This window comes from Bubalus kerabau, chromosome 12, assembly GCF_029407905.1.
Source record: "Bubalus kerabau isolate K-KA32 ecotype Philippines breed swamp buffalo chromosome 12, PCC_UOA_SB_1v2, whole genome shotgun sequence".
NCBI lineage: Eukaryota > Metazoa > Chordata > Mammalia > Artiodactyla > Bovidae > Bubalus > Bubalus kerabau.
The window spans coordinates 17,416,683-17,441,389 of NC_073635.1; the positions used below are offsets into that span (position 1 = coordinate 17,416,683).

General features: G+C 39.1%; 1 protein-coding gene across 5 annotated transcripts in view; it reads left to right on the forward strand.

The window, feature by feature from the left end:
- The window catches only part of LRCH1 (leucine rich repeats and calponin homology domain containing 1), a 218,975-nt gene that overhangs the window by 165,236 nt on the left and 29,032 nt on the right, over window positions 1–24,707 (forward strand). For all 5 annotated transcript variants that reach the window (XM_055542076.1, XM_055542072.1, XM_055542073.1 and 2 more), the window contains exons 12-16: window positions 6,892–6,981; window positions 7,081–7,117; window positions 11,553–11,606; window positions 12,363–12,435; window positions 24,375–24,484. In XM_055542076.1, coding sequence (XP_055398051.1) covers window positions 6,892–6,981; window positions 7,081–7,117; window positions 11,553–11,606; window positions 12,363–12,435; window positions 24,375–24,484 — 364 coding nt within the window. The remainder of the gene's footprint in view (window positions 1–6,891; window positions 6,982–7,080; window positions 7,118–11,552; window positions 11,607–12,362; window positions 12,436–24,374; window positions 24,485–24,707) is intronic.

A 24,707-nucleotide genomic window follows, 5' to 3' on the forward strand; every position in this document is an offset into this window, starting at 1 on the left:
TGAAGATGATGTGGTCTTGTAATATGGTGGGTGTGGAAATCACACCAGGTTCTGGGAATTTATGGAAAGAGTTATTAGTGAGTCCCAGAGTGCCAGGGAGAGTGCACCAACACTGTTCCTGGCTCTGAAGGAATACTCACAGGTCAGGCTGAGCATGGCTGGAAACCTTCAGCAATTGATTTGAAAAGCATTTCAATTCTGCCGACATTAGTTGAGTGCTTAGAGTGTGGAAAGATGTGCAGTGTGTATGTTGGGGGATATAAGGATGAACAAGACACAGCTCTTCCTTCCAAGAACTTAAACGATCACAACAGACGTTGCCTTGAGTAGTGATTTATAAGTGTAATGGATTTAAGGGCTTGAAGTGAAGGAAACAAGCGATAGAATGAATGCTTGACTCGGGATGGAAAAGCGGAGGTGGCTCAGCCAGCCTTCTGAAGTTTAGAGTATTTCACCTGGGCCTTTAACAGCTAGCACTTTCAAGGAGAAAGTGAATTCTGGACTGAATGAATTAAAAGCTCATGCACTTTCCAAAACTCGATCAGGAAGAAATAGAAAATCTTAACAGACCCATCACAAGCACGGAAATTGAAACTGTAATCAAAAATCTTCCAGCAAACAAAAGCCCAGGTCCAGACGGCTTCACAGCTGAATTCTACCAAAAATTTAGAGAAGAGCTAACACCTATCCTGCTCAAACTCTTCCAGAAAATTGCAGAGGATGGTAAACTTCCAAACTCATTCTATGAGGCCAGCATCACCCTAATACCAAAACCTGACAAAGATCCCACAAAAAAAGAAAACTACAGGCCAATATCACTGATGAACATAGATGCAAAAATCCTTAACAAAATTCTAGCAATCAGAATCCAACAACACATTAAAAAGATCATACACCAGGACCAAGTGGGCTTTATCCCAGGGATGCAAGGATTCTTCAATATCCGCAAATCAATCAATGTAATACACCACATTAACAAATTGAAAAATAAAAACCATATGATTATCTCAATAGATGCAGAGAAAGCCTTTGACAAAATTCAACATCCATTTATGATCAAAACTCTCCAGAAAGCAGGAATAGAAGGAACCTACCTCAACATAATCAAAGCTATATATGACAAACCCACAGCAAACATTATCCTCAATGGTGAAAAATTGAAAGCATTTCCTCTAAAGTCAGGAACAAGACAAGGGTGCCCACTTTCACCATTACTATTCAACATAGTTTTGGAAGTTTTGGCCACAGCAATCAGAGCAGAAAAAGAAATAAAAGGAATCCAAATTGGAAAAGAAGAAGTAAAGCTCTCACTGTTTGCAGATGACATGATCCTCTACATAGAAAACCCTAAAGACTCCACCAGAAAATTACTAGAACTAATCAATGACTATAGTAAAGTTGCAGGATATAAAATCAACACACAGAAATCCCTTGCATTCCTATACACTAATAATGAGAAAACAGAAAGAGAAATTAAGGAAACAATTCCATTCACCATTGCAACGGAAAGAATAAAATACTTAGGAATATATCTACCTAAAGAATCTAAAGACCTATATATAGAAAACTATAAAACACTGGTGAGAGAAATCAAAGAGGACACTAACAGATGGAGAAATATACCATGTTCATGGATTGGAAGAATCAATGTAGTGAAAATGAGTATACTACCCAAAGCAATCTATAGATTCAATGCAATCCCTATCAAGCTACCAACAGCATTCTTCACAGAGCTAGAACAAATAATTTCACAATTTGTATGGAAAAACAAAAAACCTCGAATAGCCAAAGCGATCTTGAGAAAGAAGAATGGAACTGGAGGAATCAACCTACCTGACTTCAGGCTCTACTACAAAGCCACAGTCATCAAGACAGTATGGTACTGGCACAAAGACAGAAATATAGATCAATGGAACAAAATAGAAAGCCCAGAGATAAATCCACGCACATATGGACACCTTATCTTCGACAAAGGAGGCAAGAATATACAATGGATTAAAGACAATCTCTTTAACAAGTGGTGCTGGGAACTCTGGTCAACCACTTGTAAAAGAATGAAACTAGAACACTTTCTAACACCATACACAAAAATAAACTCAAAATGGATTAAAGATCTAAACGTAAGACCAGAAACTATAAAACTCCTAGAGGACAACATAGGCAAAACACTCTCTGACATACATCACAGCAGGATCCTCTATGACCCACCTCCCAGAATATTGGAAATAAAAGCAAAAATAAACAAATGGGACCTAATTAACCTTAAAAGCTTCTGCACATCAAAGGAAACTATTGGCAAGGTGAAAAGACAGCCTTCAGAATGGGAGAAGATAATAGCAAATGAAGCAACTGACAAACAACTAATCTCGAGAATATACAAGCAACTCCTACAGCTCAACTCCAGAAAAATAAATGACCCAATCAAAAAATGGGCCAAAGAACTAAATAGACATTTCTCCAAAGAAGACATACAGATGGCTAACAAACACATGAAAAGATGCTCAACATCACTCATTATCAGAGAAATGCAAATCAAAACCACTATGAGGTACCATTTCACACCAGTCAGAATGGCTGCAATCCAAAAGTCTACAAGTAATAAATGCTGGAGAGGGTGTGGAGAAAAGGGAACCCTCTTACACTGTTGGTGGGAATGCAAACTAGTGCAGCCACTATGGAGAACAGTGTGGAGATTCCTTAAAAAACTGGAAATAGACATGCCTTATGATCCAGCAATCCCACTGCTGGGCATACACACTGAGAAAACCAGAAGGGAAAGAGACACGAGTACCCCAATGTTCATCGCAGCACTGTTTATAATAGCCAGGACATGGAAGCAACCTAGATGTCCATCAGCAGATGAATGGATAAGAAAGCTGTGGTACATATACACAATGGAGTATTATTCAGCCATTAAAAAGAATACATTTGAATCAGTTCTAATGAGGTGGATGAAACTGGAGCCTATTATACAGAGTGAAGTAAGCCAGAAAGAAAAACACCAATACAGTATACTAACGCATATATATGGAATTTAGAAAGATGGTAACAATAACCCTGTGTACGAGACAGCAAAAGAGACACTGATGTATAGAACAGTCTTATGGACTCTGTGGGAGAGGGAGAGGGTGGGAAGATTTGGGAGAATGGCATTGAAACATGTAAATATCATGTATGAAATGAGTTGCCAGTCCAGGTTCGATGCACGATACTGGATGCTTGGGGCTGGTGCACTGGGACGACCCAGAGGGATGGAATGGGGAGGGAGGAGGGAGGAGGGTTCAGGATGGGGAACACATGTGTACCTGTGGCGGATTCATTTTGATATTTGGCAAATCTAATACAGTTATGTAAAGTTTAAAAATAAAATAAAATTAAAAAAAAAAAAAAAAAAAAAAAAATAAAAGCTCATGCACAGGCATGGAGGTCAAGAAGAGTGGAGCAAGCTTGGAAAATCTCAAGCGGAAAAGGTGATCTCCCACGCTGGCTGTGCTTCAGCATCATTTGTAGAAGTTTCAAAACACAGACGCTCTGCCTGACAGCCAGTGGTGCGGGGGGCCTGGCCATTTTCATTTTTTAAAAAGTCCTGCTGGTGCTTCTGATGTGCAGCCAGGAGTGGGACTTCCCAGAGGAGCTGTTTGGAGTGACGCAGGTGTGACTTCAAATTCGGGGTTGAGAAGCTGAGACTTAATTTCATATGTAGAAGGAGGCAGCGATGGCTTTAACATGTGATGATGCGTGTTCATTCTCCCTCATGGTTGGCTCAGAGTCTGGCTTATTTGTAAGCACCTAACCGAGGTGTGTTCCTTAAAAAGCTGAGTTTCACATTCTAACTCAGAGCAGTCAGTGAGAAAGGTGGAAACTGGGAGAAGGGAGCGTCTGTGTGTGTGTGTGTGTGTGTGTGTAAGAGAGGGAGTATGAGATAGAGAGAGAGACAGAGAGAGTAATTATATGGAGCGAGGAAATAGTACGGCTGGAGGAGAACACGCCTTGGTCAGCCAGACACTGGTCGCAAGCCCGGCTCTAGCACCAGTTACTCTGGATGAGTTACACAAGTTCTCTGCACCCCAGTGTTCTCATCTGTAAAATGGGCTATAAGTACTTGTCTTTTACTGTTGTGAGGATTTGAAATAATAAATAACTGCTGGTGGAAAGGTGCACTGGCAGAACCGTTCTCCAGAAGGCACCCTTGTAGTTTCTGCCATAGCCTAAAAATAGACAGAAAGCTTTTGAATTAATTCCAAAAATGTATCGTAAGGCACAAAGAGACATGAACAGCAGTTGTGAGAGAGGTGTTTTTCCTAGCAAATATTTGGGAAAAAGGCAATGATCTAACAGTTTGGAGATACTTAAATTATGGTCCCTAATAAGATGAAATATGCCACCAATACATTTTTTTAAACTTTCCAATGTATTTTAGGTTGCTCACTATAAAATGTTAACTTTAAAAAGTGTAAAAGTACATAAAATTTGATCCCAATGATATAAGTAGAATTAGTGGATAGTGAAAGTTACTCAGTTGTGTCTGCCTCTTTGCGACCCCATGGACTATACAGTCCATGGAATTCTCCAGGCTGGAATACTGGAGTTGGGTAGCTCTTGCCTTCTCCAGGGGATCTTCCCAACCCAGGGGATTGAACCCAGGTCTCCCACATTGCAGGCAGATTATTTACCAGCTGAGCCACCGGGGAAGCCCAGGAATACTGAAGTGGGTAGCCTATCTCTTCTCCAGCAGATCTTCCTGACTCAGGAATTGAAGTGGTTTCTTTACCAGCTGAGCTACCAGGGAAGCCCCAGGTCCCATTAACAATTGAAACTAGAAACAAATATATCAAGATGGAAGTTTTCTCTGAGTGTTTCTAAATTATGGTTTTTATTTATACTTTTAAACATTGGAGATACTCAGTAGTAGATACTGTGGTAGTTCTTTGGTGATTGTTTGAAGTGGGGGCGAGGATGGAGGCAAACAGTCCAAGGGGTTTTGGACCTGACCCCTCCTGTCTCCATCTGAGATGGGGAACCATGGGGTGCAGCCAGTTTGAGAAGGAGGGTATTGGGGTCAGTTTAGGACCTGCTGCATAGACTCCAAGGTGGCAGTGTGATAGTGTCCATTCAGCTGCTAGATGTGTAGGTCTGGGGCTCCAAGACTTAGACTTAAAAGTTACTTTCAGGGACTTCCCTGGTGGTTCAGTAGTTAAGACTCCGAGCTCTCAAGGCAGGGGCCAGGGTTCGATCCCTGGTCAGAGAACTGGATCCCACATGCTGCAATTAAGACCCAGTTCAGCCAGATAAATTTTAAAAATAAATAAAGTACAATAAAAGTTACTTTCATAAGATATGTTGTAATGGAAGCAGTATTATAAATGGATGGAGTTCCCAAGGGTGAGCCTATCAACAGGAAAGGAATTTGAGTCCGAGATAGAGCCTCAAAGACGTGATGTGGCAGAGAAAAGACCCCCACGTGGGCTCAAACTTTATATTGTTTTAATATTTCTGCCTTCTTACACTTTGTATCACGTTTCCAGTAAACTTTGCTTACAAATTCGAGGTGAATACGTGAGCCCCAAAGTGAAAAAGAACGGCTTTATTTGGTGAAAATAGCAGCGGCCAGGGAATGTGGGACTGGAACCCAGAGTAAGATCGGGGTGCCCTGGCGGGTGTGGCTCCTTCATGACAAGTGGGTGAGCTGAGGATCTGGAGATACAGCTCCAGCTTGGAAAGGTCTGAGGCAATAAGTTGCCAAGGATGCCAGTCAGCATAGTTGGTGGGCGTGGAGGAAAATAGCTTTGAGTAACCGTCCCAGGGATAGTTGATTTGCATCTTTGTGGATTGTTATTTTAAAATTATATTATGTTGTAAAACTTTTTATGGATTTGACCTCCTAAAGTAATCGACTGCTTTGGCTGCTATAGATCTTTGTTGTGCGTCCTGAAATAGATATTCTGCTGCTACAGTTCTGACTTGATAATAATGTGTCTGTGAGTCTGTGTAATAAATAGGGATAAAGAAAGAGCCCTGTTTTTGCTTCTGATAAAGAAAGGGCACTTCAAGAGGTCAGTTATTTCTAGCTGCTTGAATAATAGTCATAAAAAGTTTATATACACATTAAGATTTCCCTTTATCTCATTTCCTTGAACCAGATTGCTTTGTTTGTTTTAATCAAGTCACTGATCATAGGATTAAATTTTAGAGCTTTACCTTTCATGCAACCTTAACATCAAAAAATTTAGTTGAATATTGCTTTCCTGTTTTGCCTTTGTTGATTTCTTCTCTCAAGGATTTCTGATTGTTGGTTAGATATGATTTTCAATAGGATTGTATACTATGAATGCATACCCACCTTTTAAAATAGCTTTGTAACTTTTATATGACTTTTAGAAATTCCTGGTTTTATAGATCTTAAAAAAAATTCAGCTCTTAAAATTAAAGAAATTCAGAAATGGTAAGACAATTTCAGAGATAAAATGCATACCTCAAATTGATTTTGAAATTTTTTATTTTAATATTCCTATGAAACAAATGCCGTTGGGACATATCTATAGTATAGTGTATGTACAATGTAGTAGAGAGAAACTTTACTTGTTTCTACAAACTTATTAAGTTCTTAATAAAATTTAGTGTGTGCTACCTATGACTTTAATGACCTCATCAGAAATTGCTATTGTATTTCAAATAAGTTGGATTTTGATACCAAACTAGATTGAAAATTATATTATATTTAAAAAATATATATATAGTCATGGTGAGGAAACTATATAGTTTGAAATTTCTACCATAAACCTTTTATTACTCAATTCTAATGATAAACACAACTTTTAAGTATATAACTAAAAGCAGTAGGATTTATTAAAGTTTAGTAATTTGGTAACACTTTCCCCCCCTACTCTTTAGATTAAGCACAGATATTACAGAGAGAAGCGTTGTAAACTTTTACCCTGTGGACCCAGCAGATGACTTGGAATTGCAAGACTCCACACTAAAGTATGTTGACTTTTCTATAACAGTATATTTTCTCTTTTTACATTGAAATATTTTTGCTTTAAATTATATTTATATCTTTTTATTCTGTAATTCCTACAGTGGTCAAATACAGCTGGAGAGGTCTCCAGAATGTGAGGTAAGGCTGCTCTTGGATGAACCAGAGTTCTGGTGCAGTATTCTGCCACAGATGAGTGGCTACCGTATTCTGTCAAGATGTATCATGGGGTAGAACATTCATTATAGCACTTTGGCCACCTGATGCAAAGAGCCAACTCATTGGAAAAGACCCTGATGCTCGGAAAGATTAAGGACGGGGGAAAGGGGGCAACAGAGGATGAGATGGTTGCATGGCATCATTGACTCAATGGACGTGAGTTTGAGCAAACTCCAGGAGACAGTGAAGGACAGAGAAGCCTGATGTGCTGCAGTTCATGGGGTCGCAAAGAGTCAGACACGACTGAGTGACTGAACAAGAACTTTAATTAGTGATATCAGTATTCAAATTTGTTCAAGATCTGTTTTTCAATTTTTTTATACTTTTAGCTTCTTTAGTTTTCCTGCTTATCTATTATATTTCACCTCCCATTGAAGATGAGAGTTGACTGTTTCCATTGAATTCTCTAAATCTTTATGTCAGACAGTTTTAAGTCAGGCCATGGCAAATAAGACCCACAGGGAAACCTGGCTCTGTCGGAAACTGGAGGTAGGATCAGCCAGTGCCAGCAGCCTATGAACTGACCAGCTAAATGTAAACTAGGAAAGACTTGAAAGATAAGGGTAAGTGATTTGAGAAATGTGTAGGAGGATTAAGAGACTAGCAAAGATGAACTGATGGGGGAATTTGGGGACAGGTTAAGGTAGGTTAGGTAGCTATGTAGGGTAAAATTCAGGTGGCTGCAGAGAAAGCAATTTTGACATAAAACTAGAGATAAGCTTGGAAGGTCACAAAGATAAAAGTGGGGAGAGAGAGAGGTCTGAGTCAGTGACACGGGAGTAAAACATTGGTTACAGCCTGTTTCATCCCTTCTTACTGAATGGGTTTAGGATGGCTAATTTCAGTACAGCCAACTTATATTCCTTGAGGTATCTGAACAGGCACCATAGTAAAGCAGTCTCACACTCTTAAGTAGCTAAGTCTCTGTGTTAAATAAGTAGGAAAAGAGCTATAGTTTAAAAACCCATGTTCCTAGAGAATATGGTTTCATAGTTGAATATTGTGATTTGGGATTACATTGAGTTTTCTTTCCATCTCAAAGGCTTGCTAACTATGGACTCCTGTGGGCTACCTCTCTAACTTCTCCTTGATTTTCTGTAAGTTAGGATCCATCTTATAACCCAGGACACCTGACTTTAGCTGTGACTGTTCCTCCGCTCTGTCCTTAGAGTCACTGCACTCCCTCCTCCCCAAGTGGAGGGTCACTCAATGACCCAGGAGTGGGACGTCAGGGAGCCGCTTAGGTGAAGGCTGTCCTGGGTCTATTTCATGAGACCCTCCTTTTGAGACATGCTCCTTTTGATTCTGTTCAGACTTACTTTTGTATTTGGCTTTTTACTTGGAAATAATTATAAAAGGTTAAAAAATTACAGAAGTCTGCAAAAAGTTACAAAAAAATTATAACCTTTTATCCACATTTTCTGTAATTAACATTTTACCACTTTTGCGGTATCTCTTCCTCCCCAGAGTTCTTTTTCTGAGAATCAAAGGATAAGTTTTGTACGTCATAGTCCTTTTCCCTAAACGTATCAATGTACCTTTCCTAAGAATAGGGATTTTATCCTATATAACTCGACTTCAGTTATCAACTTCATAAATTTACACTGATAAAATAGTTTCATCTAATCTGCTCTCCATAGTCCAAATATTCAGATTGATCTAATGACGTTTTTCATAGCACTATTTCCCCTTTAGTAGGATCCAGTTTAGAAGCAATAGTTGTCAGGTACCTATAGTTTCCTTTATTCTGGATATTTCTATAGCCTTTCTTTGATTTTTTTATGACCTTAAAATTTTAAAGAATATAGTGCTCTTCTTTTTTAAAGAATGAACTGCCTCTTATTTTGTGGGACAGAAATCCTTCGTATTTCCTCGTGATCAGATTGAGTCTCCGTGTTCTTGTCTGGGATGCTGCCCAGGTGACGTGGTGTCCTTCTCAGGGTATCACCTTCAGAGGCACATTGTGAATGTCTGAGCTTCGCTGGTGATGGTAACTTGATCACCCAGTGGACGTGGAACTTGATTTCTCCACCATTTAAGTGTTGTTTTATTTCCCCTTGCAACTAGTAGTCAGTGAAGAGATACTTTGAGACCACGGTAGAATCCTGCTGCAGACCCACTTTTTTCATCTTTTTTTTTTTGGCTGTGCCGCATAGCACACAGAGATTCTCACTAAGATGTGGGACGTAGTTCCCTGACCAGGGGTCGAGCCCACGCCCTCTGCATTGGAAGCACAGAGTCTTAACCACTGGGCCACCAGGGAAGACGCTGCAGAACCACATTTGATTCCAGTAAAATAGATGCCCTCCTCTGTGCCTGGTTTTAGGAGTATCAGGAAGACACCAAGCCTCTAGGGGAAAAAAAATCTCCATTCCATCTCTGATTTACAGTATTAATTTGTTTTTGTTTTTGTTTTTTTCTTGTTGGTGGAACAAGGAGTCACGTTTGGTGTAAGGAATTCTTATTCCTTATCTTCCTTCTTTGGGCAATTCTCTGTCCATGACAGATATGTATGTCTTCATGCTTTTAAAAAGGGAGGGAGAATTTCTGGCTCTGGTGGAAAAAAAAAGTCGCAAGAAGGAGGAATGGAAAAGAAAGGAGGAATGGAAAAGAAAGTGGTGGATGAGCAAGGCCAGTGCCCATGATATGTGGAACTTAAGTGGGCCCCTCCTTTATGGTCTGGTTATTTCTGTATTATTTCTTCCACCCAATTCAGGAAGAAATCAGTTTCGTAAGCAGAGTCTTGCATCAGTTAGCCAGTCTGTGTTGAGTCCTTGTGCTGGATGTGGCCTTGTTTTTAGTACCCAAGACTGGAATAGGAAGGAGATGAAGTTGCCCTCACTTTTAAGGCATTTAAAAAATTGTGGAGGAAAGAAGCCATAGGTACTGAGAAAGCAGAGAAGACTGTGAGATGGCCCATAATCCTGGGTGTTTTAGGTACTCTGGGATAGTAGGAGAAGGGATAAGAGTTTAAGGAGAGAGAGGTTAATCTAGATTTCAAGGGCGATTTGCATTTGGATGGGTCCCAGGAGGCTGTGCTGGGCAGGACAGCATGTCCATGATGGAATCAGCATGGAGCATAAACCGGACAGAAGCACCACGAGGGAGGCTGGTGCCCGGTTACGATGGTGAGACCAAGATTGTGAAATGGCCTGTAATTAGCACACCACATTCTCTGCCTTTTAACACACTTTAGATGACTGTCCCCGTTAAGTTTGGGTAGCACTGGCATCCATCCAGGAAGAACTGCAAAGTATACTCTCATACATAAATAATGTCCAGTGGGGAAGGATGTTGGAGGAGCACAGGGAAAATTGGAGAACAGAGTTTTTGATAGAGAATCAAAACTGCAACTTACTTGTTAGCAGTTAAGACATTTAATTGGGTAGGGAAATCAATGACATTTTATTCTAAAAATATGTTATTCCCTTGAATTTGTCACAGTTGGGAAAGTTTTTTAATAGCAGTCCTCAACAATAGGAATAGACATCTTAAATTTATACTAGTTTGATGATATGTATGAACATGTTTATATTAGTTATCACCAAATTTTTTATAGGGTGGATCAATGGGATTTTGTTGTTGTCATTGGCCATGTCGTAAGGAAGTATCTTACTTCCCTGCTGCTGCTGCTGCTAAGTCGCTTCAGTCGTGTCCGACTCTGTGCGACCCCATAGACGGCAGCCCACAAGACTCCCCCTTTCCCTGGGATTCTCCAGGGAAGAACACTGGAGTGGGTTGCCATTTCTTTCTCCATTCGTTCCCTGACCAGGAATCAAACCTGGGCCTTCGACTGTGAAAGTGTGGAGTCCTAATCACTGGACCACCAGGGAATTCCCTGGGGTTCTTGATTACCTTATAAAAAAGGCAGATCTGGGTAAAATAAACTATTGAGTTTTCTCATTGGTTGTCAAAACAAACTGATGTTGAATTGATAGCATAAGACTTTCCTAGGTCCAGGCATGTTCGTTCATTAAAAAGCTCCCAGTGAGATTTTGTGTATTTGGCAACTACTGCCTTGGGCCATTTCTGAAAACCCTTATGCTCTCAGCACGTGGGAGCCTGCAGGTTACTGGGTAACCTGGCAAGCTGATGTTCACAGGTACTTTGGGCTGAGCTCTTTACTCTGGGAAATCCCTTTTCTTAGTTTGTATATTTTAGATGTATTTTTCTGTGAATATAGCTGCATGTTTTTAGAAAGTGTACAGTAAGAATGGCCTACTTAACTACAAATTAATTCCATGTATTAGGTATTGTATCCCTGTGTGCCTGGGATATGATACAAGTTAGACTCAGTTCTTGCCTCAAAAATTTATAGTCTGATGGAACATACCATGCATTTTTTTTCTTTCTTTAGGTGCAAAATGACCTAACATTACAGAGTAATGGGAGCGAGTATTCTCCCAATGAGGTAAGTTTCCTGATGATTAATGAAAGCTGAGGTGTTTTGTGAAACCTGAATTGGAATATCTTTTACAAAAATCTGTAATCTGAGACTGTTGTGATTTGTGAGTTAATTGTATTGCAGAATCTCTGAGGGAATCTCTCATTAGTTCTCATAGCCTGATCCAGCCCTATCCATAATTAAAGACTCATTTTATAAGATATATTTTGAAAATTAAATATAGCAGCATTTTTATAGAAAGCAGAGTGAAAATAGCTCAAATAGGCAACATTTAGAATGTCTTGTTAACCATAAATGATTCATGGGGTTTCCACATAGCTGAGACATCTGCTCAGTGTCATCTGTTTTCTCATCTCACTGTGGTATGAGGGTCTTTATCAGATGTGCCCTCTGTGAGGTGATGTATGTGTGTGTGTGTGTGTGTGTGTGTGTGTGTGTGTGTGCACGTGCGTGCGTGCACTTGAATGCACACATCTATTCTGGAGCAGAAAAGGATTACCAGTATCACACGATTATAAACTCTTTTATAATGAACATATAAAAATTGAATAAATCTCCCCCTAAATAACATTCTGTTGATTCTACCACAAGAATTTGCAATGTGAAGATGCATCCGTTATCATGTTTTTTAGTCAGGACTTCCTCACAGCAGCCAATGCAAGGAGGTCGTGGTTTTGTTACAACCCTTGATCCGATCCTGGAGAAGCATGCATAGTTCTGCTCCAGTTCTTTAAAAAGTATCCTTTCCTTCTAACACCACAGATGAGAGAGAACTCCCCCGCCAGCTCTCCGACCAACACCAGCACAGCTCTGTTTGGCCTGAAACCTCGATCAGGTAAATGGAAACCCCAGTGTTCTTGCCCACGTGAAACAACTCCTGAGTTTCTCTTTAGCTTTTTACGTGCATTTGTTATAATGGGAGCAGCCTTGTCAGCGCTGGTGCGTTTGAATCCTGGCATCAGAACCTTGCTACAGCTTGGCGAGGCCACATTTTCCAGCTCTGTTGTCAGTGTATCTCCTCTTAAGGCTGTGTTATCAGCAACAGATGATCTTACCTTCTTTTGAATCAGAGCGAAGAGAGGAAAATGTTGGGGCATGTATTGGTACAGAAATGCTTTTTGGATAAAATAGCCGCCCCTTTGCCTCGGCGGCGGCTGGTACCTTGCTGCATTAAGGATGACGACTCTTGGTGAGACACCCCTCATTTGCTCTGTGGACCTTGGAAAGGTCTGTGTGTTTACTTCTGTGACAGGGCAGTCATTCCAAGACTCACGTGAGTGGTCAGGAGAGATTTTAAAGGCCTTTTCTGGTTATATTACGTACTTTATTTTAACTTATTATTAGTACGTTCACAAATGTAAATTATAGCAATGGGCAAAATAACTACTGATTTTAAAAAGGAGTATGCATAGAAAAATTTGGTTCTTCTGATGTCTCCACCTAAAGTTCTAGCACTGTCTACCTTCTTTTAGGTGCTTCTTTGTTTTAATATTTTTCATTCTTAGGTCTTTTGCAAATATTCTGTACCAATGCTTTTCAGTTAAGTGCTAAGAAGGCACTCAGATGCTTTAAGCAAAAGGTAGTAAAGAACTTAGATATTCTTGGGTTTATTAGTAAAGCATTTTGGCAGCAGTTGCAGATACACATACGTATAATTTTTTACCCATAGGAGAAAAAAAGATAATTCTTTTATAAAGGAATGTTTTTTCATTTTTGGAGGAAGTTGGTTGATGGGTAACGTGTGGCCAGATGTAATGGTTTCCTGGCATTTTGAATGGACTATAAGACAAAGCTTTTTGAGAACATGCTTGGGTGTGTGGTGGGGCTTAGGAAGTGTTTTATGGAGAGCCGAACTGTACTTGAAATTGTACTCAAATGACTGGCCTCACCATTTACAGACCTGAGTGTATGCAACCAGAGATGGGCAGGGCTTCAGTTTGCAAGGTCTCAGGTTGTGCTGGGAGGAATGGGGGCACCCATGCCTTGAGTGGTGATCTACCAGGAATGTTCTCTACACACCGAGGGCCTCATATTTGGCTAGGCTTTCTCCTGTCCCTTATAGGCAGTTTTAGCCAATTTTAAAAGTTCTAATAACTGGGCAAATCAAAAGTTGAACGTATCTCCACAGAATAATATTCTTTTACATGTGCATCTTTGTAGTTTAGTCATAAAATTGTCTCCATGACTTTTCCAGTTCTTTTTATGGGGTCCAAATTCAGCTTATCAACTTTGTGCCCACACTGTTGAACCATTTCTGATCCTTTGCAGTGGTGAAAACTAAGTGAAATATTCATTTTGAATAGCAGGAAACAAAGATAATTTCCTCTCCTAGCTTCCAGCCTTTCTATAATGCTGACTAACCAGTGTGGAAATTGTGCTAGCTGTTGAAAGCTTTGTGGAGTTTGTTGTAAATAATACTGATTTTTCTTCAGGAACATCAGATGGCATGTTGGAACTTTATGAAACTAGCATCATCTATTGGGAATGTTTAAATTATCATTTATTAAGTTTAAAATATTACAGTATGTATTTTTGACATTTTCTGGAAAATATATAGTAATCTTAATTGAAGATCATATCATTCTTTTTGATTAAGTAGCTTTGGATCTTTAAAAAGTGATTTTTATGTTAAAATTAAGTATATGAATTCATGTGATTTCTGTGTTATAAATAAAAACAGACTTCTCAAATCAGAGATTTGGAATAGAAACTTAGATTCTTTAAGTTGGCTGGTAGTTTTTTCCAAAAGAAATTTTTTTCTATGTTTTCCTCCAAGGAAAGACAAATAGTCATTCCTAGAAACATGTCCATGTATTTTACCGGCCTTGCCTTAAGATTGAATAAAAATTGTGTAGGTATTTTCTAAATATCAAAAACTACTATTGAAAAGTTAGTGCCCCCAAAAGAGATGTTATTTCATAAATGACCGACTTAGAATTTCTTTGAACTGGTGTATATCTATTGGTTAATTAGGTTTGTTGTTAAGGAGACTCAACTAGTGTCCAAAATTGGTTTTATACTGATCAATATCTAAGACAATATTGAGAGGTATATCTATGGTTCAAGGGTTGAGCAGAGTTGACTAGTTTCAGCTATCATTATAGATGTCTTTAAAGAGAAATTTTACACTGCCTTGGGAAAAAAAATTCACCAACTGTAAATGCCGATTCTATAATAGCTTTATTTATAAATAATAGACATATTTACACATATTAAACTTTGCATAGCCAACTTTTATGGTGAGTCATATTTGCTAAAATTGTTATTTAGAAGGTCTTTGGGAAAGGTATCTGGTAGGGCTTTTGCTTTTTATCTGCATAATCTATGGGGGCCCCTTCTTTCCTCTGACATGATTCATTAGTGCTCTAAGTCTGTGGGCTTGAGAACTGTTAACGATGAATGATATTAACTGCATGCCAAGTCTATGATTGATAAGTACTAACACTCAGTTTTTTATCGTTCTTTTTATTTCATGCGCCATCTTTCATTCTCCTGCTGTATTGTACATTTGAAATTAAATCCCATAATTTGAAATTCGCTTCATTTCCATACAACCCGTATGCATTTGTGAAATGCTGCCGCCCCTTTGGTTTTTCCTGGTCTTTGTGCAACTGTACGCGGACTGGCTCTCTCGCTGTCCTGCAGACCCAGCCCTCACTCTTCCTCCTATCTCCTTCAACAAACTTACACAGGCACAAACATGGGACAACTCTAGCTACTGTGTTCCCTCCGCAGGAGACAGTGACAATGGTAGGTGGCTTTGTACCTGTTCTTCAATGTGCTCATTAATAAGCCAGTGAATGAATATACTGAACATTCATTTCTGTGCAGCTGAAGATAGAATGTGTTCTCCTGCATGCCTGACTTAAGAGATAACAGTAAACCTGGAAAGTCCAGAAAAATGCATGTGCATTGTTCTCTGGCAGTTTGTTAAACTATGTTTAATTGTCTTGAACATTCTGAATTTTGGAAGGACTGTACAATAATGTCTTCTCTATTCTTTCTGCTTGGGTTTTTTTTTTTTTTTGGTGTGTTTGCTTGCTTATAAAAATGTGGGTTTTTGTATATTTGGATAATCTCTTCTGAACTAATGCTTTTGGAGTTTTATCTTTTATTATCTAGGCTTTCGATAATGAGATTTTTAAAGTAATTAAGATATACTGTGACTGATCTGAAAGGAGTGCACTGAGAATGGTTAGAAGTAAGGAATTTCTAAAAATGAAGAGAAATCACTTGCTTTTTTTTTTTCTTTGCAAATTATTTGCACATTTTGACTTTTAATAACTTCAGCCCTTTCATCTATATAATATTCAAGAGGGCTTCCCTGGTGGCTCAGTCGTAAAGAATCCCCCTGCCAACGCAGGAGATGTGGGGTCACTCGCTGGGCCTGGAAGAGCCCCTGGAAAAGGAAAAGGCAGTGGACTCCAGTATTCTTGTCTGGGAAATCCCACGGACAGAGGAGCCTGGCATGTTGCCGTCCATGGGGTTGCAAAAGAGCTGGACATGACTTAGAGACTAAACAACAACAAATATTCACGAGTGGTAAATTGGCTTGAGAATCAAATGTGCAAATAAAAAATTGAGGACACCCAGCTAGGATTAATGTGGATATTGTTTGATCTCGTGCCACTGTATATCTAAAGTAGCCTAAAAGATGAAAATAAAATACATATAGTTATTTAGATACACTTACTACAGATATCTCAATCTCCATATTGATCTGTTAGTTGAGATCTTAGGCATTTTACTCCAAGATACAAAGCAATAAAAGTAATGTTGAAAGAAATAGAGAATATGATTCATAGGGAAGAGAAGTGACGTGTGGGGTAAAACCACAGTGCAAACACAAGAAGATATATTTTCTAAGTTATTTTTTTAATCTCAATATCAATATGTTACATGTAATGAATATAAACCATATATGTAAAACATTTGTTGTGATTTCTGGTCAAAATTCAACCAAAAAATGCTTTTTTCAGACTTCATTACATAGAAGGATAATGTATATTTTGGCAGGTTAGTATTCTTGCCTGGAAAATTCCATGGACAGAGGAGCCTGGCAGGCTACAGTCCATAGTGTTGCAAAGTGTTGGACATGACTCAGCACACATGCACTCCCTATATCTTTCCTGATATTATCACTATATCTTTCCTTTTTCTAGACCTCTGTAGCAGAAGACGTTTTATCTGATAGTACTGGAGAAGGCAATGGCACCCCACTCCAGTACTTTGCCTGGAAAATCCCATAGATGGAGGAGCCTGGTAGGCTGCAGTCCATGGGGTCGCTAAGAGTCGGACACGACTAAGTGACTTCACTTTCACTTTTCACTTTCATGCCTTGGAGAAGGAAATGGCAACCCACTCCAGTGTTCTTGCCTGGAGAATCCCAGGGACGGGGGAGCCTGGTGGCTGCCGTCTGTGGGGTCACACAGAGTCGGACACGACTGAAGTGACTTAGCAGCAGCAGTAGTTACAAAAGGAATTTTTTTATTTCATAGATTTCTAAAATTTCAAACCAAAAGCAAGTGTGATTAAACAACAATAACAAGGAAACCAAAGTTCCTTCTTGTATCACCCCACTTTAAATCCTGGAAATTGAGGAAGGCTAAGTGGAAACTTTCTTGATAAACTATTCCTTTACTTAAAAATAAAGGGGAGAGAATCATTTTCATTTCTCAGAAAGCATGGCTATTTATGGATCTGATGATGTTTAAAGGGAATAAAGCCTAGAATGAAAGATTTATGTGTGATTTGGTATTTCCTTAGGAATTATATCTGAAAAAGACTTTTTAAAGCTAGGTAAGATTTAGATGTAGCAGTAAAATTTCTATCTTTATAAATGAACCAACTGAAACAAGAAAGGTGGGGTGACCTTCCTAGCTCACGCTGCTAGATAGAGGGGGAACTTGGGCCATGCCCAAGGGTCCAGTCTCTTCTCCACCATCTCTACCTTCACATCTATAGCTGTTTATTGAGGATTCTTTGTGCAAGGTACTTTGTACCAGATAAAGTCTTAAGATTTCTACAGAAAATAATCATTGTGAAAATCTTCCTGAAAATAAAATAACCATCCAATACTTATCTGATATTTTTTCTATGAGTGAAAATTCTAGGGATTTACATGTAGGTATTATAATGTACTACACACACACACACACACACACACACACAATAACAAAGGGATTGTTTTCAGTATTAATCTACCTGGGTCAGACATTGGGTAGTTGTTATTTTCCCCTTTTTGCAATTTGCCTACAGTATGCCCTAGGGAAGGGATAATTTTCTGTTAATTATCTGATAATTTTCTGGCAGCAGAAGTCTTTTCAAATATTTGTGTAGGTTCCCAAATCTGACCTTTCAAATACAATCTTCATTCTCTTTGAGCTAAATGTTGCCTTCTGATTTGAATACATTTTCCAATACATTTAAAATTTTTTTCAAACTTTAAACTTTTTATCTTGTATTGGCATATAGCCGATTAACAACGTTACGGTAGTTTCAGGTAGACAGCAAAGGGGCTCAGCCATACATACACACGTGTGCACTCTCCTCTAAACCCTGCTCCCATCCAGGTGCCGCCTAGCACTGACTAGAGTTCCCCGTGCTATACCGTAGGTCCTTCGTTGGTTATCCATTTTTAATAAAACAGTGTGTACATGACCTTCCCAAACTCTGTAACTATCCCTTCCCCTCCCCCAGCAACCATCAGTTCATTTTCTAAGTCTGTGAGTCTCTCTCTGGTTTTTTCCATGGGGTGGCAAAGAGTTGGACACGACTGAGCGACTTCACTCACTCACTCAATTACTTTACAGTATTGTGGTGGTTTTTGCCATACGTTCACATTCTCTTTCTGTTTTGTCAGTGTTTTTTAATTAATGAAGAAACACTGTATGTATCCCCAAGTATGTGAGCTGAAGTTGAAAGAGGGAAATAGCCTACTTTTATGTTGTTCTTCCTGGTTACTCTGAAACAGTAGATCCCATTCAGTGGCCCCTCATGGCATCTCAAAGCTGATTACCCCATCAGTTTTGTTTCCTCATAGTTGCTCCATTGTCCAGTATCTGTGGTTATCTCAACCTGTGAAAATAAATGGCATCATATTCCCACTCTACCGAGCATAATGCAACTTGCCTTTCATTTATGATTTTTATTAATTACTTTTGGTAAAGTTGGCTTGTTTATTCCTTGTTCACTGTCATGCTTTATATTAAAATTCCCACTTTTTTAAAATGACAATATCGAAGTAAAATTATTTAAAGAAACACATTTGAAATAATAAATATTGCTTTCTAATATTTTGTTTCAAATATATGTCATTTCAAATTCCCATATCTTCCCTAAACTCATTCTTCAAAGAAATAAAAATGACAAACTGGCTAGGAAGTCCTCGGGAGTTTGAATTTCTACAGTCCTCAAGGTCCTGCCTCCTAAAATGGCTGGAGAAGGATGTGGACCTGTGTCTCTATGTCCACCCCCGGGGCTGGGAGAGGGCAGCTTCATTTCAAGTTGTTCTTAACGTGAAAGCTTCACTTCCGCTCCTTCTCTTGTGCCCTCTTAACTACTCTGCCGCTTTCTTTCCTTTCCCCCTTCATTTTGAAATTAAAATTGTTCCTGCCTTCCTTTGAAGTATTTTCTCTTTTTCATTTTCAACAAATTGGTGGGTGCTAATTTATACTTAAAATTGATCTTTAAACTGTCACTGGAAAGGGAATGAATGGACGGACATACCTATCTTGGGCCAGTTTTCAGACATTTTCTGGAATTGTTTTTACCATAATCTTGCACTTCTAGGTATTTTTTTCCCCATTACAAAAATGAGGAAACTGAAGCTGGGAGGGGTTGTGGTTCTCAATCCTGGCTTTATATTAGAATCACCTGGGCATTTTTCAAACAATGGCTGCCTGTGCCCTCAGATTAGGGCATCAGAGATGCTAATTTATTTGGTGTACCATGGAGTCTTCGCACTGATTATTTTGCTGACTTGATGTTCTGTTTAAGCAGGTAAACACCCCTGGGTTAAATAAACTGCCCAAGACAATAGAGAGGAAATTTGAGCCTTCTGAGGGCAGAGAATTTATCTAATTCATTTTTAGGCACCAGAGGCAATAAATGAATGATTTAATCGGATTTCTGATTCACATTAATTGGATCTACAGCTCATGATACTTTTTCCAAGCCACCCTATTGTTGCCCTCGTATTGGTATGTCTTTAACATCACACCCTGTCCAGGTTTTTTAGTTTCCAAGGGGAAGTGGAGAGCTGAATTCCAAACCTCATATGTCTACAGAGAAGAAATCTGGAGTTAAATTTAGATAATAAAGATTAATAATATCCACTAATAATTTCTATGCAAAATGCTTTTCTTGTAATAGCATTTCAGGGAATTTTTAGAGGAGTGGGCTTCTTTGCTTAACTGAAAGATACTTTTATAACATGTTAAAAAATAGTTTCTTGTGCACATCCTTAAATATCTGTTGAAAGTTGCTCAGTCGTGTCCAACTCTTTGCGACCCCATGGACTATAGCCTGCCAGGCTCGTCTGTCCATAGAATTCTCCAGGCAAGAATACTGGAGTGGGTAGCTGATCCCTTCTTCAGGGCATCTTCCCAACCCAGAGATCGAACCCAGGTCTCCCACATTGCAGGGGGATTCTTTACTCTCTGAGCCACCATGGAAGCCCAAGTAAACTGGAGTGGGTAGCCTATCCCTTCTCCAGGGACTCTTCCTGACCCAGGGATTGAACCGGGGTCTCCTGCATTGCAGGTGGATTCTTTATCAGCTGAGTTACCAGGGAAGTTCCAATATCTATTGAGTGCCTACTGTGTGTTAGGCATGATGCCCTTTACTGTGTACACAACTCTGAAAAAGACAGACTAAATCTCTGCCTTGGTGGGACTTTTTATTTTGCAGTCTAAGGCATTCAAACCTGGAAATTAAACTTTAGGAGATTTTTTAGGTGACTGCTTATATCAGGGTAATCTCTGCCAACGTACTCTCCAGATAGACTGATCTTTGTTTTCTTGCTTGTTTGTTTTTTAAGATGTTTTGATGTGGACCATTTTTTAAAGTCTTTTTTGAATTTGTTACAATACTGCTTCTGTTGTTTATGTTTCTTTCTTTTTTTTTACTATGAGGCATGTGGGATCCTAGCTCCTTGACCAGGGATTGAACCCATACCCCTTGCATAGGAAGGGGAAATCTCAATTGCTGGACCACCAGGGAAGTCCCAGATTGTCTGATCTTTGAGTGAGGGGGTTTTTGAAACACTTTTTTGTTGTTGTTGTTTATTCATCGAACAAGCTGCTTTCTTGGACAGGGGTAGAGGTTTAAATTGGAAACAGACATAAACTCCTTATTAGAGAGTCCTATGGAGAAAATCAGATCTATACTGTGAGACAGAAAGTGATGAGTGCCATGAGAGGCACAGATAAGGAACGTTGTGCATTCATAGCTGACAGACCATTCCCAGGTCAGGGATGAAGATGATGAAGAGAGTGAAGGAGGAGGTAGAGATAAGGGGAAAATAGTAGAATTTGACCTGTACCTGCAGAATGAATTTGATATTCTGCCTAAACATATTCATCATTCCCTGCAGAATTTTTGCTTAGAAATTTGTCTCTGTATGTATGCGTATGAGCAAAACTGCAAGTATGAGCAAACCATCCTTTTCATTCTTTGAATGTTATTTGATACATAGTAACTAACCAGCGAAGCAGGACTCATTTTTTCCCTGCATCTTAAATCTCCTATTTCCTTGGCTTTTCCTGCTGATTAGGCATATATACATGTGTATACACACAGGCTTCCCTGGTGGCTCAGTGGTCAAGAATCTGCCTGCCAATGCAGGACCCCCAGGAGACATGGTTCTATCCCTGGTTAGGAGGATCCCCTGGAGGAGGAAATGGCAGGTCACTCCAGGATTCTTGCCTGGAGAATCCCATGGACAGGAGCCTGGTGGGCTACAGTCCATGGGGTCGAAAAGAGTCGAATACAGCTGAGCACACACACTCACTCCCTCATATACACCCTCCCTCTGCTCTCTTGTCCCAGCCTTTTTTCCTTCTTATTTACATTAATCAGTGTGGCATTTGCTTTGAAAAATATTTACTATAACAGGGCGGCTCTTGTAGCCTCAAGTTAACTTTTATTCCCCCGAATTAAGTAGGGGAGTTCTTAAATATAGTGATAGAAAATTAAGGAAAACTAGAATAATTCCTCCATAGATCAATTTCCTGAAGCTCTGACCAAACTGGTCACTGTATTTGTTATTTAAATATGACTTGAAAAGAAAAAAAATTGTAGATAGTATAATCAGAGCTCCTATAATGATCCTATGAAAATTAATTCTGTCATAACAAACATGTGCTCTGTAGATTTATTATCAGTCTAAATAATTCATTTTAAATTCTCATATATTCTACAATAATTAATCTATTTAGAAAACTAGTAGTAGTCAAATTTCCAATAATTTTATATACATTAGAAGTGTTCATTTTAAAAATAACAGTTCACATATGTTTTAACATTTTTTGACTGCTTATATTCATAAAGCAAATACCCAAGCATGCATTTTGTATTTTTTGAGATGTATGGGCATTTAAGATGAAAAGCAAGACCAGGTATTTAAAACCCAGACACCTTTGCGTTATCTTGTAATCTCACACAGGGCTCTAACAGGGCATAGATACTCACATAGAGTGTCCTGTTAACCAAAAGCTCACAGTTAATTTAACTGCCTGATAGCTTCGTATTCAGAATGAAGTCTGCCAGTAAAAACATATTGGAAATATTAAACATGTAGTATTAGATAAGATTGCCCCCAGAAAAAAAGCCGAAGGAAAATAAAACCTCCAAAGAAAACACGGGATTTGTTTAAACGGAGCTGGGGCTCCCCCTTGCGGACCAGTATGTGTATTACTCAACTAAGTCCACATTCCTTGACTTTTTTGGTAAATTTGGTTGATTTCTTTGAGGGTGTGGATTTTTTCTGGACTTTCCATTTTAATGTATCTCTCTTCTGATCACTAAGCTTAAGTGGGTAGATTTTTTGACTGGGCTCCATATGGTGCAAAGGCAACTTGATCTCATCTCTCCCTGCTAGTTGGTCTACCCTACTTCCTCGGCCTGCCTTGCCTTTATTTTTGAAACAGTTGGTCTCACTTCCTGTGGGGTTTGGTTTTTGTGGGTCTTGGTGACAAGACTTTGGCTCTTTCCACCTGTGACTTCCTTAGGGGGCTTGAGGCAGAAGCCCAGGCCCCAGGCTGACTTCTCTCTGAAGTTCCAGAAGGTGTTTCACGTACAGTAGTCATCCCGTTGCTCCATTAACTTCCGTAAGTCAAGGATTTCTTAAGATGTGTCAACTTTCTGGTCCTCTGTAGAGCACCAGAATGCTGATTCAAATATCCTAGAACTGATTTAGAAAGGAAATACCTAAATGTGAAAGGTATAGTGTAAGACATTCATTAGGATGTTTTGATTCAAAGATACAAATTGGGATTAAAATGACATAGTTGTATGAATGTAGGATAATTGATTATAGGGTGGGCCCCAGTTTTTAATTCAAAGTGTATTTGTAAACCGTATTTAACAATAAATAAATTGAATTAGCTTTTAAAGTGGCTCATAGAAAATGTTTGTCAGAATAGAATAAACATTGCATAATCTTCTTATTCTATATTATTGAAGATATGGTGATTGAAGCAACTAGAATCGCAGTATGTCGGTACAGCCTTCTATGTGGTACTGATTTTTAAAACTGGAGTTCTCTGCCCCAGATTTTCTGAAGCCCTGCCCCCCCCATCCTCCCATCCTCACCTCTCCCAATCTGAAAATCTATGGGACACAGAGAACCAACGACAGCTCTTAACCACTCTTTGCTCCCTCTGTGTGCATGGAAAGTTGATAGTCTTAATAAGAATCTAAAGGCAGAAAAAGATTCAAGTTTAAATCTTCCCTGTGCTTTGTATCCTAATATAAATTGCTAGAATCACTGCCCATAGGTAGACTATTTCGTGCTTTCTTGATAGTCTTTAAGAGATGTTATCCTTCAAAGTTTGAGAACATTCATTTTGTCTGCAGCCAGAGACTTAACTCCTTCCAGAGTTGCCACTGTGAGTTGCTATTCCTGGAAGGTTGTAATTTTAAGGACCTGCAGGCAAAGATGATCTCTTAAGACCGCCTTCCATCTTGACAGCTTTTCTAAAAGGAATCTACGGTCATCTTTGAAGAGCTGACTTAGGGATGCACTTTCAGTGACATGATAGAAGCCAGAATTTCCCCTCCACACTCAGATAGATAACGCTTGGGAGTAGATAGTGTGTATCGTCACTTGGTTCTTAATCCAGGCTGATGGAAAAACCTCAGCCAACAATATCATTAACCTGTGCTTGTTTATAACATGTAAAGCAATTCTGTCTTATTACTTGAAACAGAGTGTTCAAGTTTAATGAAAGGATTGTGAAACCTGGAGTGTAGATGAAAGCTTGGAATAGAAGCAGTGGAAAAATTAGAGGAGGAGTCTGGAATAATACCAAGGATGACCAAGCCCTTTCCTGGATTCAGCTGATCATTCGTCCACACAATGCAGAATAATTGAAAACATAATTTTTCTAGAATATTTGAATCAAGCTTTTCATGTAAAGTCAGAATTTCCTGTTTTTGTGAGTGGTGAATGAATTATTTGGGATAAATAAACTATTTGATTCAAACATGAGCAGCCCGATATGGCAGTCTATACTAGACACTCCATAAAGGCTTTCCCCCTTTCTCTTCTAGTGTTTCTAAGACCACAGAGAAATTTGGAATCTATAGACCCACAGTTTACGATTCGGAGGAAAATGGAACAGATGAGAGAAGAAAAAGAACTGGTGGAACAACTCCGAGAGGTACCGGGAAACATTGTATTACTGAATAATAATTTCCAGCGTTGAAGCAGCATTCTGTCTTTTTTAAAAGTAGATTTTGAAATACTTCAAACAGACCTGGTGTCAAATCTAGCCAACTCGCCTACTGACTGTCTGCTACTGGGCAAGTCACTTAACATCTCTGAGTTTGAGCTTTTTCATATATTAAGACGGTAGTAGTTCCCATCTACCTTTGTGGGATTTT